The sequence below is a fragment of the Numida meleagris genome, chromosome 7, assembly GCF_002078875.1.
Source record: "Numida meleagris isolate 19003 breed g44 Domestic line chromosome 7, NumMel1.0, whole genome shotgun sequence".
Taxonomy (NCBI): domain Eukaryota; kingdom Metazoa; phylum Chordata; class Aves; order Galliformes; family Numididae; genus Numida; species Numida meleagris.
The window spans coordinates 20,081,048-20,098,347 of NC_034415.1; the positions used below are offsets into that span (position 1 = coordinate 20,081,048).

The 17,300-nt window shown below is 54.6% G+C and overlaps 1 protein-coding gene and 1 long non-coding RNA gene across 7 annotated transcripts in view; one reads left to right on the plus strand and one right to left on the minus strand.

The window, feature by feature from the left end:
• The window catches only part of PTPRF (protein tyrosine phosphatase, receptor type F), a 261,161-nt gene extending 244,699 nt beyond the window's left edge, over positions 1-16,462 (plus strand). For all 6 annotated transcript variants that reach the window (XM_021405410.1, XM_021405412.1, XM_021405414.1 and 3 more), the window contains 11 exons: positions 1,347-1,470; positions 2,718-2,893; positions 7,026-7,145; positions 7,546-7,700; positions 8,963-9,248; positions 10,718-10,896; positions 13,055-13,181; positions 13,366-13,491; positions 13,960-14,114; positions 14,531-14,666; positions 14,786-16,462. In XM_021405410.1, coding sequence (XP_021261085.1) covers positions 1,347-1,470; positions 2,718-2,893; positions 7,026-7,145; positions 7,546-7,700; positions 8,963-9,248; positions 10,718-10,896; positions 13,055-13,181; positions 13,366-13,491; positions 13,960-14,114; positions 14,531-14,666; positions 14,786-14,854 — 1,653 coding nt within the window. In that variant the 3' untranslated portion in view covers positions 14,855-16,462. The remainder of the gene's footprint in view (positions 1-1,346; positions 1,471-2,717; positions 2,894-7,025; positions 7,146-7,545; positions 7,701-8,962; positions 9,249-10,717; positions 10,897-13,054; positions 13,182-13,365; positions 13,492-13,959; positions 14,115-14,530; positions 14,667-14,785) is intronic.
• Positions 5,822-7,121, minus strand: LOC110402859. Its single transcript, XR_002441346.1, has 2 exons — positions 6,984-7,121; positions 5,822-6,121 (listed from the first exon to the last, which is right to left on the minus strand). It is a non-coding gene; the product is annotated as an uncharacterized LOC110402859 (long non-coding RNA).

Here is a 17,300-nt window from a genome sequence, read left to right on the forward strand (position 1 = left end):
GGTGCTGTATTACTTCTGACTTTCTCACCTGTTTGCCCTCTGAAGAGGCTGATGATGATTAGCCCATTTCAGCACATCCTCATCGCACATCAAAGCAATTAACCCTAATGGCAACGCCTTAGTGCTGCTCCTCAGCTCTAGGGGCTCTGGGCTCCCCTAGGAACAAACCCTTCCCACCACCACGCAGGACGCACGTTCCTTGGGCAAAGCACACTGCACCCACCGCTGGGGCAACCCCTCAGCCTTTTGGCTCTGACTTGGAGACTGAGTGAGGGCAACTGCAAAGCGAAGTGCCGCAGAGCCGTGGCCCTGAGGTTCCTGTGCCGGGGCAGAGGGCCGTGCAGTGCCATGGCAGTGGGCTCGCAGCCGGAGCGCTGCATGCCGGCTCACTATTGCCATCCCCGCCGCAGTGCCACTGAGCGCTGCTGCTGCCTGCTTATTACGCTAATAATAGAAAATTACAGGCTTGCAGTTTGGAAATGTCTATTTACATCCTACATTTCCCAAACTACCTATTAGCGTCGCTGTGATGTCACATCCTCCCGTGCGTTTCCGTCGGCGCTGGGCTCTCCACCCGCTGCTGCGGGGCAGGACAGTGGGCTGGGGACAGGTGACCGCCGCCTGGCACAGCGCTGGCCATGCAGAAGTTCTGTCAGGGCTGTCAGGCTGTGGAGGAGCCGGGGCAGGTGCCCGGGTATGGGCACACTGGGAGAAGCGTTGGGTGTCAGTGGGGTTGGGGTGCGTGCTTTCCAAGTGGGACTTAGGGAAGGATTTATAACCACGTCTCTTCTCTGGGTTTATAGCTCCTTGTCACTCTATTAACTCAAACGAGAGATGTTTACATTGCATAAGTAGCTGGAGCAGTGAATAGTAACCTATCAATTTTCATGCCTATTCCTTGGCATAAGCTCGTAGGCTCTGTTGCAGGACTCTAATACCCAGAGCTCCTGGGGCACGAGATACCCAGGGCTCGCTATATTTCAGCAGACTGCAGTTCAAGATCTAATAAAATCGCCAGGTCAAGAACTGCGCAGTCAGGTCTCTGCGGAGCCCTGGCATGAGACCAAATCATGGGTCGATCTGAAGGAAAGGATGAGCACACCACAAGAGTAGTGGTGGAGGCAGATCCACAGCCATCAAGGGCTGCTTAGCATGCACTCCCTGGAGACGAGTCCCACTGGGGACAGCGCTTTGGTGTGGTTTGGCTTGGACACCCCAGGAAGCTGCGTCTGGTCTGGGGGAGGCATGCAGGGAAATGCAGGTGCCCTGAGTAAATGCTGTGTGCTGCAGCATCCCATCCCACTTTGCTGTAACTGCTGCTGCCTCCCTCCCTCCTCTCTCCGCAGTCCATCGATCCCGGGCAGCAGTTCACCTGGGAGAACTCCAACCTGGAAGTGAATAAACCGAAAAACCGCTATGCAAACGTGATCGCCTACGATCACTCCCGCGTCATCCTGACCTCCATCGATGGTAAGAGTGACTCCGAGGCGGACATCCCAGCACGCGGCTGAGCCTGGCAATAGCAGGGTGCCATCTCTTGTTCTGCCTTTGCATACAGGTGGCCCTGCAGTCCCTAGCATCCTTTTTCTAGGGATGGAAGTGGCTTTTCTAATGCTAATGCATCACTGATCCTCTGGGGGAACAGGGAGGGATCCAGCTGGTCCCACACAGCAGTACCTGCGAGCAGCAGTGATGTGGAGGTTTGGCGCAGGGATCGCAGGCAAACCCCTTGGTTAGGCAGCTGTGGGATAGGCATATGGGAGAACTCTCATTGCCAGTGTGACTCGGTTGCTGTTGGTGGTGGCTGCCTTCCTGGGAGCCATTTTGGAGAGCCCTGCCAGGTCCCAGCTCTGCTGAGGGGCTGTGTTTCAGCTGCTGCCACTAGCCCGGAGTCTTTGTTCTGCCAGAGGCTGCCAGGACCTGCAGGAAACTGCCCTGGACAAAAGGGCGAAGGGGAGCCCCCCAGCTTTGTTTCCTACCTCTAATGACATGCAGATGTGTACTCCTTTTGGGACAAGGAGATTCCTGCTGCTTTCCCTCCCCTCAGCCCTTGCTGAGCAGGTTTGGGAAATACAGCTCCAGGCCCCTGCTTCGCCACATTCAGCCACATTCATTCTAGTAACGGTGTGTTAGCATTTTAAAAGCCTTTACAAGAAAGTCCTTTCCTCGAGGTGATGGAGGCAGGGCAAGGGCTGGAGCAGCCTCTGCCAGTGGGCAGCAGTGAGGGCCTGATCCTGAGGAGGAGTCGGATGGTGGAGGAAGGCCTCTGGTTCTGGGGTGCTGCTGTAGGAAGGGTGGGAGGACATCCCTTGCCCGACATCCCCTGCTAGCAGCCAGCTATTTGCTAAAAGGTGCTGCAAGACCATAGCAAATAGCTGGTGAATTTAAGACAATTATTTCAATCAGTTGCTTGGGGCCAAACGAGCTCCTTAATATTCCTGCCTGTGAACTTCCCTTTGTGTGCGGCTGGCAGCTGTCTCTTCGCTTTGGTATTGCCTGATTGTTGCATTAATGTGGTAGTTGCAAAGGGTTCTTCTTTGTTCAGGCACCATCCCTGTCCTTAGCAAGGAGAGATTCTGGCATCGCCCTGTAACAGAGCCTTGTTCAGAGCTCAGTGACTGTGCCAGCTTCTTTCCCTGCCCACGGGACCCAGCAGAGTGATAGGCACAGGGTCACATGGTGTCCCTGGAGTAACACTTTGCCTTCTTCCTCCTCAGGGGTCCCAGGCAGCGATTACATCAACGCCAATTACATCGACGGCTATCGGAAGCAGAACGCCTACATTGCGACGCAGGGACCTCTGCCTGAAACCCTCAGCGACTTCTGGAGAATGGTGTGGGAGCAGAGAACGGCAACGATCGTCATGATGACCAGGCTGGAGGAGAAGTCCAGGGTACAGTGTGCGCTTCCTCTATATTCTGGTGTGGGCAGGAGAGAAGGATGGAGCAGTGTACAGCCCGGGAAGCGCAGGTCCCCCAGCACCACCGGCCACAAGTGCCCTGTGAGCATCTCGTGGTGGGGCAGAGGGGTGGCAGAACCCCCTGTCACTGTGCTGCTTGATAGCCTCTGCCTTGCCTGCATGTCTGCATGCACACCCATCCCTTCCCTGCCCACATCACAAAGTGGAAAGCTGTGCCATGGAGAGTGCTGACAGTCCCAGGAGCTAGGAGTGGCGGTGGGCAGGCAGTGTTGGCAGCATCCCGCAGCCTGGCAGGTTCCTGGCGATGCAGGGGAGTGGCTGACGGGGTCTCACTGCAGTGAGAAGGCTAATTTGTGCCTCGTCCAATGACAACATGTGTAAACGCTGGGCTCGTGCTGCCAAGATTAGATATTCTGAGGTAATAAATGCAAAGCTGCCTGTAGACCATAGGGAGGGTGCGAGGCAGAGGAGAAAGAGCAGAGCAGAGCCCTCGCTGCAGATGGGGCTCACGACGGCAGTCCTTGCTCAGCCCTGAGGCAGAAGTTGCTAAGCTGGGACCGGAGGGCTCTCGGGCCCAGATGCGCCCGTTGGGCACAGCCTGCCCGAGCAGGAGGCAGCTCCTCTTGTTCCAAAATGTTAAAATTTTAGTGGTTAGCATTTGTGCTTGTGGAATATTTTAGCGTTGCCATGCCAACGGCAGGAGAAGGGGCTGGTGCGCTCAAGCTGTGAAGCATTGGCTATTTTTAGCCCAATAAGATCCTTCTTGAGAAGCAGAAGCTGTCAGGTTTGGGTTCACTAGAAACTTTTGCCCGCATGCTCTCCATTTCAAAGCTTCAGCGCTGTATTGCTCACAGGGGTGTCCCAGCCCACGCTGGCTGTGAGGAAGCAGCTGGAGCAACAGATCACCGTGGCAAAACAGATCTGCTTTTCCTGCCTGTACAAAAATAGGCTTTGTTCACGGGCTTCCCTGGCTCAGCAGATGCCCTGCAGCCTGAAGGGGAAAGCAGCACTCCTTGGATAGGAGCTGCCTATGAGAGGTCCGGCCTGGCTCTGTGCTGCCCCAGCGGGGAGGGGAACACACCCGGCACTGAGCTCAGTGGGGTCTGAATGTGCAGCTCCCTGCAGCGCAGGTCACACGGGGACTTGCTTTGTGCCGTAGCGTTTCGGTGGTGGAGCATGTGTTTGAAGTGCGAGGAAAACCCTTGTAGGTTGCCAAGCAAATCTGTGCCCGGAGTCCTGACTCACTCAGCTTCTGGGCTGCTTGGTTATGGGAATGCACTCATGGTGCATGTTTCTCTGAGATAACGGGTTCCCTGTGACCCCACAGGCACTTCTCTTTGCTTGACACGTCCGTGCTACTGAGCCATGCGTTATCTCCCCCCCAGCACACTCCCATCGTGTCATCCCATAATTACCTCCTGCAGTGCTGGTTTCTGTCCCAGTCACAGTGCGTGCAGCAGGGACTGGCTCTGGTGGCAGGACAAGGTCCCGCTGTGGGCAGGGGGTGACCAGAGCCCTGAGGGAGACTGCAGGCTGCCTGCACGACTGGGTGTGCTGCCAGGGGCTCTGCTCCAGGCATGGCCACCTCACGACCATACCCACGGGTGACCCTCCTTGCAAGTCTGAGGCACAGGGCTGTGTCTGCAGCCATGGGGCTGCATGGGGAGGTGCCCTTGGCGCTGCTGCCTGCAGATAAGCTGTCCGGCACCAGGAGCAGCTTTGCAGCCCTATGGGGGTGACACTGCTTTAAAGGGTTCCCAAGCTGCAGGGGAGAAAAAAATCTTTAAAGAGCATCAGCTTTTATGGTCTGCAATTTCAGCTGGCTTGATGGTCCAAATCATCCTCCCTTTTTCATGTTTTCACAAAGCGAGAGGCACATAAAGGATAGAAATGGCTGAATTGTGCAATTTAGCTACCTTCAAAGCTTTACAATCAGTTTCAGAATCATTCAGTGGCAGTTCAGAAACACACACTGTAGATTAGCTCTCCTGGAGCTGTGAGCGTGGCGTGTCCCATCTGGGGCAAGCTGCACGAGAGCAGCATTAAAGCAGGATTTCTCCCCCCCTGGGCTATCCCCAGAATCGCAGCGGAGTGTGGGGAGATCTCCTGTCCCAGCACTGAGCGCATCCCTGGGGTGCAGCCCCTCCTGGTGCTTTGTCTCCAGGCAGGGGGATCCAGGGCAGGAGGCCGCGGGCAGCGATGCCAGCTGGAGCTCGGTAGCCAGACTGGGAGCCGAGAGGTGCCTGGCTGCTCTCGGGCACAGGGCATCAAAGGGGAGGGCCGGGAACCACTCAGCAAAGCCGCAATAAGTGGCTGTTCAGGATATTACCGTGCTCCTTAAGTTAATGAGAAGCAAGCGCTGCCAGAAGAAAACATCTCTTATCTGCTTTAGTGCCACAGCGCATCGGCTTCAGCATAAAATTTACAGAGCTTGAAAATGGGGCATAAACATTATGGGTAAATTTGGCAGAAAATGTGACTGACTCTTATCTGGTCATGAATAAATAATTTTCAATTACCAGCCCAGGCGCTACTATTATCCCTCACAGGGAACTCCTCTGAAGTTTGTTTTGTGCTCGAGCACACGTGGCCATGGAGCATGTAGGTGGCAGGAGGGGAACGCTGTCCTCATGGCGCAGGTCAGGCGTGGGGATGTGCTGTGCCACTCACCTGCAGCATCAGGGACAGGCTGGCACAGTGCTCGCAGGATGCCGCTCTGTCCCCAGGTTGGGAGAGGGACACATGGGTGGCTGAAGGGCAGGCCGTGCCAGCACCTGTGGGGCAGCCTTGGGACAGGAGCTACTGCCAGGGCAGAGCACCCTGAGAGCAGCCCTAGGAGCAAGCGTAGATGTGCTCCCGCAGACAGAGCTCAGAACCCCACCCTGCTTAAAGTACCTTCAATTAAAAGGCAGAAGTTCATTGATTTCTAATTAAGCCCGTTGTTTCCCTTCCCACACATTCCCCTGTAAACACAGCTAATAATTAAGTTTACTATTCCTTGACAAGCACAGATGATCTTCCGTTCACTCCTCTCTCAGGGCAGGCAGCCATCCTCAGTGCAGTGCACGTGGGTGGGAATGGAGCCCTCCTGCCTGCAGCCGGGCACTGCGCTCTGCAGGTGGGAGCTCAGGGCACCAAATTACATTAGGGAGCTCAGGGCTGGAGACCGCGGAGCTGGAGGAGTTCTTTGCAAATGCTGAGCTGTGAATAGAAGAGGAGGAGGAGGGCATCAGCAGATGAACAGGGAGAGAGTCACGGGGAGATGAAGGAGCAGGAGGGCACATCCCTGGGGATGTGTTAGGGCTCTGTGCCAAGCGGGCATGCAGCAGGAGCTGGGAGCAGCAGCTCTGGCTGCAGAGTGGGGAGGGGGAGAGGAAGGATACTGCGGGGCAGAGGGAGCAGCAGTGTGGTGGGGCCGTGATGCCTGCAGGAGGGGATTGAGTGATGGTTTTGCCATGGTCTGCATCTTCTTGCAGAGGTAGAGGGAGGACAAGCTGTGTGTGTGTCTGAGCTTGCATCTGTGCCTTGCTGCAAAGCAGGTTCTGTACACCTGGGAGGTGGGAGATGGCAGAGGATGCACCAAATACCAGGAAGGCAAGCCACCATCACTCAGGGGTGCTGAAGGCACTCGGGCAGGATTGCAGGCTGCATCTCCATCACCTCAGCTGTCCATTGAGCAGAGACTTCCCAGGGAGACCACCACACACACAGCCATGTACCAGCAGCTCTGCCCCCTGCTGCAGTTGCCACCTCCCCAGACAGGGAATGCTGCATGCACAGCCTCAAAGACCCCCATCTTCCCAAAGAGGAGGCAAAAGGAGAAATGACAGCAGGCACAAGTCACTGCTGCATGCTGTCTTCATTGCAGCACCCAGCATTGGGGCACCCTGCGCTGCTTTCCACCAGAGAAAAAAATGCCCTCTTTGAGCATGAATCTTGTGGAAAGGAGCCAAGAGTGTGCTGCCTCTCTGCCAGGGACTGGGGCACTCCAGGAGGAGATCTGAGCGTTTGGGACCAGCTGGACAGTGCCTCTCCTCTACCTTCACCCTTCCCTGTTCCTCACCCAGCGGCCAGACGCTGACCCTTTCTCCTCTCCTCCCCGCAGGTGAAGTGTGACCAGTACTGGCCGAGCCGGGGTACGGAAACCTACGGGATGATCCAGGTCACGCTGCTGGACACTGTCGAGCTGGCAACCTACACAGTCCGAACCTTTGCCCTGTACAAGGTATGGCGCTGGCTGGGGCTGCGGGGTGCGGCACAACCCCAGGCACAGCCCCAGGCGGAGGCAGGTGCTCAAACCTCATTGGTGTTTGGAAACTCCTGGGGGCAGTGCCAGCAGTAGAGCGTCACAGCAGTGCAAACAGGCTTTGCAGCTCTGGGGACCCACTCATAACCCAGGAAGGCATCTTGTCCCTGGCTCTTGCCCAGCCAGTCTTGCTCCGTTGCTGCTCAGCTCGTATTGCTGGCAGGAGCGGGGCAGCCTCTGCAGCCCAGGGAGTCATGGTGCAGGGGAACTTGCTGCGGCCCCCCCATTTTGCTGTGGCTGTGACTGTGCAGGCACATCAGTGTGTTCCCCTCCTAGGATGAGACTGTCCTCACACAACACTTCTCTTTGTCCTCAACAGAATGGCTCCAGCGAGAAGCGAGAGCTGCGACAGTTCCAGTTCATGGCGTGGCCCGATCACGGGGTACCAGAGTACCCCACCCCGATCCTGGCTTTCCTGCGGCGGGTCAAGGCCTGCAACCCACCCGATGCTGGGCCCATGGTTGTCCACTGCAGGTAGGACGGTGCATTCATGAAGCTGCACCTGGGCACCCGCCCGCTCCTGCAGGAGCTGGGACCTGTCCAGCTAAAAGTGGCATCTCCTGCTCCTGCAGGAAGGTTTCACGGCAGCGTGACCTGCACTGTGTGCTTGGGAGGGGAACAGCTCAGCAATTAGAAGCAGCCATGCGATGGTGAAGTTTGTATTGCTTCTGCTACTTCAGGTTAAACAGCGCTGCTGTGCAGTCTCAAAACACACCTTTCCTGCAAAAATGCAAGCACAGTTTAAAAATGAAATGTTCTGAGCCCAGTAAAAGTAGGTGGTACCGTTCAGAGGCACATCATTGACAGGCGTGCATGCAGTGACCTGTGCCAACATTCACACACAGTATTTACAGTCAAGCTCTCTAGCAGGGTAGAAAGGGAGCTCCTTAAGGGAAAATATTAGTCTGCTAAGGCTCAGCATCCCATCCAGGCAAGATTTATCTCTACCAGCCAAGTGGGGACTATTACTGAACAAACCACTCCATCATTGCCGTTCCGGTGTACGCCTTATCAGCAGTGCTTAATGCTCTCCTTTCATGCTCTGTTTCAGATGGGAGTGGGGTATAATTAACACACAAACAAGCTGTATTAAAGCCCTGTTAAGGATCTGACTTGCACCATAAATGAGGAAATGTCTGGCTCCATACCTCTGCCCGTGTTTACACATCACAACAGCATGTCTTGTTTTTGGGGTGCTCTCTGGGTGAGCGGTTTGGGGATTGCTGCTGCCCTTCCAACAGATGCAGAGAGGTGCCCAGTTTTTGAGCAAAGGGCTCAGCACAGAAATGCATGAACTCACCTTTCTGCTTTCCCCTCCAGGTCTGGCTGTCCTTGTTTTATGGGTTAAGGAACAGTCACCCAGGTTAGGAAGCAACTAGGCTAGAGATTTATGGGCTTCCCTAGTGCTGGAGTCCAGCTTGGACTTCAGGTTTTCCAACTCCATGAACGCATATGCTATTGCTCTTCTGGCTGTTAAACACATTTCTCCATCCATCATTCCACCAGCAGCGAGACACCACGTCCTTTCTGCTCCTTCAGGCCAAGGGGCACAGCACAAGAGCTGAGCAGCCTCTCACACCTTCCCATGCCACACTCACTCCTCCTGTCACCTCTTGTTTGGGGCTCAGCTCATTAGCCTGCACTGTAGGGCCAGGAGCTCTGCTAAGTGCGAGCAGAGTTTGCCCAGCATCCATAGGACTTGGCATCATCTCAGGCCACGTGCTTTGTTCCCGCAGCGCTGGCGTGGGCCGAACTGGTTGCTTCATTGTCATTGACGCCATGCTGGAGAGGATGAAGCATGAGAAGACCGTGGACATCTATGGGCACGTGACGTGCATGCGCTCACAGCGCAACTACATGGTGCAGACAGAGGACCAGTACATCTTCATCCACGAGGCTCTGCTGGAGGCAGCCACGTGCGGCAATACCGAGGTGCCTGCACGCAACCTCTTCGCTCACATCCAGAAGCTGACCCAGGTGCCTCCAGGAGAGAGCGTCACTGCGATGGAGCTGGAATTCAAGGTTGGTGACAGCCCCATCGTCCCTTCCCCAGGACCACGTCCCTGCCCGCACAGCCTCACCGAAACACTCGTCCAGGGGCTGGGAGAGTAGAGACGTGGCTCATTACAGGCACTTACTCTTTTGTGTGTTTCTAAACCAGGTACGCAGTGATTTAAAGTACATTTGAATTGTAAAGCTTGTCGGCCACGGTCCCCCCTGGATTGGCAGCTTCTGGGGAGAATATAAAAGGCAGATGGATGCACAGTTCTCAGCAGCGCGTTCTGCTCTAGGTTCACTGTGCGGCGGGAGCTGCATCTGAAATCAGATGCAGATCGTGTTAGTGATAATTGATGTTACTGTGAACAACTTGTCTGGAAACGGCTCCAATTTAAATATGTGAGACGTTTATAGCCTCATTTCTTCAGTGCTGAGCTCTGTTATTTTTTAACCAACTAGACACCAAGCCTCAGTGTCTAGAACTGGTGAAGCAGAGTTTTAAGGCGGACTCTTTTTAAGAAGACGTGCCCACGTTTTGCTATCTGTATTTGACACTGCCTGCTGCAAATATTTATTGCAGCCTTGGAGAAGGAAATGAGCCTTGGTAAGCGCCCATGTTCTCAGGTGACGTGCATTAGTCCAGTGAACTCATGCAGAGGAATATGGTTCATGCAGGGAGGTAGCAGACCATGCAGGCTTTGAAATGAACTGCAGCAATACAGCTTCACCCCGGGAATTCCAACCAAATGACAAAGGAGCAGGAGAGGCAAAATACTGACTTTCTGCATAAACCAGGAAAAGCCGATCAGCTCTGTTCTGGGGTTTGCATCGCTTCCCAGAGAGGACCCTTTTCTCCTGCAGTGAGCCAAGGGCCAGCCGCTGCCACATGCAGAGAGAAGGGTAGCTCTAGGGATGCTGGGGGAGTCTTGGAGAGAGGGAAAAAAAAAAAAAAAAAAAAAAGACTTCTGTTTGAACGTCTCTGCCAGCATATCTAAGTAACACATTTACCGTGACTCCAATTTACAGGGCTCAGAGAGAACCATAAAATGTCTCACAGTAACCCAGAATAGATCTTCTTTACTTGAATACATCACAGTTCTCACATTTTTCTTGGGTTCTCCTGGGGTGAGAAGTAAATAATGGGACGCTGTTGGAAGACAGAAAGCCTTCCTTCCCTGATGCCACCAAGTGCGTGTCCCTGGTTCAGCAAGGTGCATGGCTTCGTATCCTGGTCCTTTGTGGGTCAGGGAGCTGGGATGAGTCTCAGTCTCACTGTGTGCAGCTTCAGGTCTGCACCAGTGATTTCCCCGTGGTGCTCCCTGGAAGGGAATTGCCTTTGCCAGAAGAATCTGGTCCTCAGGAGATTTCCCTCAGTGAGAGGAGGGACCATGGATACATGCCTGGGGCCCCTGCCTGCCCTGCTGCCAGGGTCCCAGTTTCAGTCCAGACTGCTGTGTCCCCAGCAGGGTCTGACTTCTCTCCTCCTCTTTCAGCTGCTGGCCAACTCTAAAGCACATACCTCACGTTTCATCAGTGCCAACCTCCCATGCAACAAATTCAAGAACCGCCTCGTGAACATCATGCCATATGAGCTGACGAGAGTCTGCCTGCAGCCCATCCGGGGTGTCGAGGGCTCCGATTACATCAATGCCAGCTTCATCGATGGGTACAGGTAAGGGCCACTTAGGGCACCTGGGCACAGCTATCTTCTCCTCTTTGCCAAGGATCAATCCTGGCTGCCTGGAAGCAGGCTGGGGACCATTTTGCTGCATTTTATCTTTGTCTGTCCCCGCAGAAGCTTCGTGCATATAGTTACAATGTGTGAAGGCTGCTAGTGAGTGAGAGCTGCCAGGCTTGTTTGTATTGCTGTAGACAGATGTCCACATGGCTCAGGCATGAGCCTGTGCTGGCTGCTGCGGTAGTTATAGGACCTTCTGGTAGGCATCTCTTGGCATGTGTTTTATTTCTGCAGCACCTAATGCAAATCTGCAGCCCTTTGCTAGCTACAGCAAACAGAGGTAGCAGTGTGCTTGCACTGTGTGGCTGATCCGTGCAGGAGCCCAAGGCTCATTCACCCATGTCTTGATGCTGGACGCTGGGGAGTGTATCACTGGGTTCTGCTCCCCAGGATTCCTTTTAGAAAACACAAACTGAGATCTAGCAGGGCAGTGATACTTACAGCTGGCATCGCTTTCTCAGATGCTAAGTGCCAAGAGAATGCGGGGAGACAGCCCAGTGGCCATGTCTCCTTCCCAGCAAGTCCCTGGATGATAATCCAGGCCAAGTCCCAGTGACGCACTTAAAGGACCCCCTCCTGCCTTCTCTGCAGCATTGCGGTAGGCTCACCCAGCGCAGCAGTGGGTAATGCAGTGACGGATATGTCAGGATCCCTCTCCAATGTGGCTTTGCCCAAACGCTGCTGGTGGGCTGGTGATCTCCCAGGAGCAACAGGCAGTGCCAAGGAAACAGATGCCAGGTGTCTGGCAGCCGCCGTGCCGCAGCTGATCAAGAGCGATGCTGACTTTGCCGCTCAGCAGTGCCATGCAGAGGGATGCCAGCGCAGCAGGTGGTGCCATTTCATGTGCTACCTGCCCCATTCCTAAAGAGCACTGTTAGCTCTTCCTGTCCTTTCATTTGAACAGAGCAATCTTCCTTAGTGCTAGCTAAAGAGATCGGTTGGCCCAAGGTCCTGCAGACATCACTGATGCTGCATCTTTATTAGCTCTTTTGTTTCAACATGCACCCCCACTCCCTGCTTTTTATGATGCCATATAAATCCACCTCGAGGCAGCCCCTGTCTTCACCCTGCACATTACAACTGTCCTGCTGCTCATTAACTTTTAGTGCTGGCAAGGAGCTGAGGCACGTGGCGAGCAGATGCTGCCCCTCGTCCCATGGGCTCCAGCACCCCACAGTGGTGCAGCTGGCCCAGAGACCTACTGCTGTGTGGCCACGTGGGCAGCACAGCATGCCAGGCCGGGGACTCACAAACCAAAGGAACACAAAACTCAGGATCACCAGAGCCTTTAAGCTGTTCTCCCCACTCCAGGGTGATGCTGTGGCATCCTTTGGGGCTGCAGCTGCTGGCACTGGGCACAGCTGACAGCCCACATGTGGCTGTGGCAGGGAGATGGGCAGGAGGCTCATAGGGAAAGCAGCTGTTCGGGGCTGGCACTACTGGGAAGTGCCCAAATCTCATTTTTGTAGGGTTGTTGCCTCGTCCTTAAGACTGGCTGGAAAGCAATCAGTGATGCTTTGTTCCATCAACACAAAGCTGTGTGGCTAAAACTGCAGTCTGCATGATGCTGATGGCTGCAGAAGTGAGCCAGGAGGGTTTGGGAGAGCAGGACAGAGCATGGTCAGCTTTCATCAGGGATGGAGCAGGTAACATAGGACACAAGAACTGCTTTCACCCAGGGCAGTTTGCAAGATGCTCTCTGAGCTGCGGACAGCTTTGGAAGCCTCCGAAAAGGTTGCGTAATGGTATTGGTTTCCACGCTGCCCTAATTACTAGCTGGTGTGTGTGATCAAGGTGATCTGATTCATTTGCTCCATGTCTTCCCGTCCAGTGGGAGGGGAGCTGGGTGCTGCAGTTAGTCACCCGGGAGGAACCAGCAGCTTTTCTGGATCCAGCGCCTGGAGGTGCCTATTGCATGTGTGAGGAGCTCCCAGCAGACACAGGCTGGGCAGGCTTATCCCTTCCATGGTACCCATGGCCAGCCCTGGAGACACATCTGCTGATCTCCTGCAGCTGCACTGTCAGCTCTGCAGCACAGGGCCCTGCCTCCAGCTCTCCCAGGGCTGCTCTGAGCACCGTCTATTTGTCACAGGCAGCAGAAGGCCTACATCGCCACGCAGGGACCACTGGCCGAGACCACAGAGGATTTCTGGCGAATGCTCTGGGAGCACAACTCCACCATCGTGGTGATGCTGACAAAGCTGCGTGAGATGGGCCGGGTACGAATCCTGTGCAGGGGAGAAAGGGGCTGTGTGGGGTGTCACCTCAGTCTATCCCCAGCACTGGCTGCTCCAGGCCACCCTCCTGGGGTGTCCCGTGGCCCGGTGCTCCCACATCCAGGGAGTGGGAGGGAGGAGCAGCAGTGTGTCAGTGCTAACATCTTGTCGTGCTCCTTACCTGCAGGAGAAGTGCCATCAGTACTGGCCCGCGGAGCGCTCTGCCCGTTACCAGTACTTTGTGGTGGACCCCATGGCAGAGTACAACATGCCGCAGTACATCCTCCGGGAGTTCAAGGTCACGGATGCCAGGGTGAGTGTCCCTTCTGGCTTCCTGTCTCCTTCCAGCCCTGGATAGTGAGGGGAGCGTGCAGCAGCTCCAGGAGGGACCAGAAAGCAAGGAGCTGCCTAACACTGCAGCAGGAGGGGCCACTGCCCACACCTGCTGCTCCTCTCATCGCAAGTTCCTTCCTTGCCAGCTGTGTTGGCCCTGGTGAGCAGTTCACCAATCCCTGTCAGCACTAGACCCTGCCTTGCCTGCGCTGCACACGTAGGCCAGGGTTTAACACGGGATCCCCTAGAGCTGGGCCCCAAACAGGAGCAGAATATTGACCCACAAGGTCCTGAACACATGGTGAGGAGTGCGAGGTCTGCGTGGGCTCACCATGGTCTGTGCACCCTCACCTAGCCTGCACCAGGGGTCGGGGAGCAGGTCACCAGAGCAAAGGGGAGCAAAGTGACCCCTCTCACTGTCTCCTCACCTACAACCCTGTCCCCGCAGGACGGCCAGTCACGGACCATCCGCCAGTTCCAGTTTACAGACTGGCCTGAGCAGGGAGTGCCAAAGACGGGAGAGGGCTTCATCGACTTCATTGGGCAGGTGCACAAGACCAAGGAGCAGTTCGGGCAGGACGGGCCCATCACGGTGCACTGCAGGTGAGTGGAGACAGGTCAGCACCCACCTCTGCCTGCAGCAGAGAAGCCATGGAAATATCCTCCTTCTTGCTGAGCCTGGCAGCTGCAAGAGGCAAGCAGGGGATGAGGAGGTGATATCCCTGGATGTCATTGGCAGCATTTCTGCCAGATGAGACGAAGGCAGTGCCCAGCTGGTTCTGATGTGTAGTTCCTTAGAAGAATCCTTGGGCAGGGCATGGTACCGTGGCAGCTTGATCCAGAGACAAGACAGAATCTGTGGGCCCTGTGAGGCTAGGAGGGCACTTCTGGCTGGCAGCGTCCCTTTAGCCTCTCCTGGCCCCACTGGGCCGGGCATATCGACACTGCTCCAAGGAACAGGGGCAGCTCTCACTGAGGCTGGTGGGTCTCTAACTGCACCTCCTGCTCCTTCTGCACAGCGCTGGGGTCGGGCGCACAGGCGTGTTCATCACACTGAGCATCGTGCTGGAGCGGATGCGCTACGAGGGGGTGGTGGACATGTTCCAGACGGTGAAGACTTTGCGGACGCAGCGGCCGGCCATGGTGCAGACAGAAGTGAGTACCCTGCTGCCCAGAGCAGCGGGAGATCCATGGGAACTGGGAGGGGAGCCAGCATCTTGGGACGACATTCCTGCATCCCCACTTCTCACGCTTCTCCCCTCGTTGCCTTGCAGGACCAGTACCAGCTGTGCTACAGAGCGGCACTGGAGTATCTCGGCAGCTTCGACCACTATGCAACGTAACTAGTGCTTTCCTCCAGTCGCGGTGGGGATGTCTAGGAGTGGAGACGGGTCCCTCTGAGCCAGAGCCGCCCATTCCTCAGTCCTTCTGTACAGACCGAGGCGCTGCCCAGGCAGCAGACCTCCACGCCAACCAGTTCTGACCATGGCATTTAGGAACTTCGCCCCAGCGCCAAACGAGGGAATCCAACTCCAAAAGCATTTCCAGTCTCTGGCTGCATTTCTGCTCATATGCATCTCTCGCCCTCTCTCACGCGACTGCATTTCACAGCGAGGCTTTAGGTGGGTGGAATGGGATCTTTTTTTTTAAACATGTAAAATAGTTACTAGTGGTTTTTATAATCTCCTCTCTTTTTATTTTTTATTTTTTTTGCAAGTCTTAATGTTTTGCTGAGGCAGAACTGGACCCGCCAAACCTTTGGGAGTTGGGTTGTGGTTTTTTTTTAATTTCCTTTTGCTTTAACATTTTTTACTGCCCTATGTTTATTTCAGCCCAGTCACTGCTGGTTCTGCCCATTTTAGTGCAGCTTCCTTGGTAATTTGCAGCAGCTGGCTTGTGGTTCCTGCCCGGCTCCATTCCCCTTAGGCTGCTTTTTAATTCTCTGTAGAATATGAAATTTCATGGAACTGGACCTAAGCTACCAATTATTTTTTTTAGCCTTTCCCTTCCCCCATTATTTCCTGAGTAGGTTTGGGAGGGCATGTAGGGTCGCTGGAGAGGCGGTCCCGTTCGACAGCTGGAAACTGTTCAGTCCTATTACAGTGCGTGTTAAACCAATCCAGTGACCGCGTGTATTGGCAGATCCCGATATGACGTGAGTTGTCATCACCTTGTTTGTGAGAGACCCGAAATCCTGGGCTCCTGGCCTGGGAGCCTCTTTTTGTGTCTCGCTGGGACGGGGGCAGGAGAAGCGAGCAGGTCCCACACTTCCCCAGGGATGGGCTAAGGAAGCGAGACACGGCCCTTTTTGTTAGTCCCGCGGTTCTGTGCGTGCAAGCGCCATCCTGTCACCTCTCACCAATGAAGTGCATTGGAGAATTTTACAAGGAGCACAACCCCGGCCGTTCCCAGAGCGGAGCCAAGCAGGCTCTCTTTGGAGGCAGGGTACTGCAGGGAAGGGGAGGGGGAGCACACACGGCTTCAGAGGTTGGGTGTTTCTATAATTTCTGCTATCCTGCAAATGTTAAAAGTCATTAGAATATTGTACTTTCCGCTACTTCAGGACGTTCTAATGAACCAATGTGGCAAGACTACTGGACTTAATTTAATGGTACTATATATTAATACTCCTTATTATATCACGCTTGCACTAAAGACAGAGTGAGCAGCCCTCTTTCGAGTGCATTGAGTTATGAATAAAGGTGGTGGAAGGGTATCTAATTGTATTATCACATGTATTCCGAATGTTAAGAATCCAAGCTACGTTGAAATCAGCAATCCAGGGTTGGTAATGTTGGAGGACACATTCATTTTTACCTTGTGGATGCATAGTGCTGTAGGGGTCACTGTTGTATACAGTCTGTTTTCTATTTGTTAATAAAAAAAAAAATCTACAGCATCATTGCATAATTCTTGATGTTAATAAATTTGAATAATCGGGTTTCATACAAGCTGGCTTTGCTGTCTGTTTCTTCAGCAATAAGCAGAAGTGATAAGAGTCCCTCAGTGATGCATGGGTGCCAGAGAGGCCCTTTCCACAGGCACATTGCCGCCATGGGTGCCTCGCACTTCCCACGGGGCCCCTGTGCCAGCAGAGAGCTTGGGGACCGTCTGTGACAACGCTGCAGTAATGCTGTTCTGCAGTACTGAGCGCAGTTGCATATGCAAAGTACTGCTAAGCACTAAAACCACTGCCTGGCCTGCAGAGCAGCGCTGGAGTACGCTCAGGTGTGAAACCCCTTCAGGCATGCTCTGTGTGGCTGTGCCTGCTCTGCGTATGACTGGCAGCCAACGTTTCCCCCTCGCCCACCTGGTGCAAACCCAATGCTTCCCCCAGGGGTGACCTGAGGCAGGTGGAGCCCTCCCTTCCCTCTGCTGTGGGGCAGCTCCACTTGAGGATGCAGATCTGAGAGCAAAGCAAACCCCTGTGCTTGTGATGCAAAGCACATGCACAGGCGTGTGTGCACAAGCACATGTCAGCACGGCTGGTGTTGGGGAGCTTTGCTTTGCATCGCTGCCAAGGCCCAGGATGGCAGTGCTACGTGGCTGAGCACACACCTGCTTGTATGTGGGTGCGTTTGGGAAGAAAGACACTATGCTAACCATTGCGTTTTAGGAAGTCAGCCAGTTGGAAAGCAGGTAGCAAGCACCTCACCTGTGCTGCAGCAAGAATGCTTTGCATGTGCCTCTGAGCTACAGCTGATGATGCTTTCGCCACACAGTTGTGCTGCTCACTGAGTGCTGACTGGGCGATGCCACATGCACAACATGAACCACCAGTCCATGGAT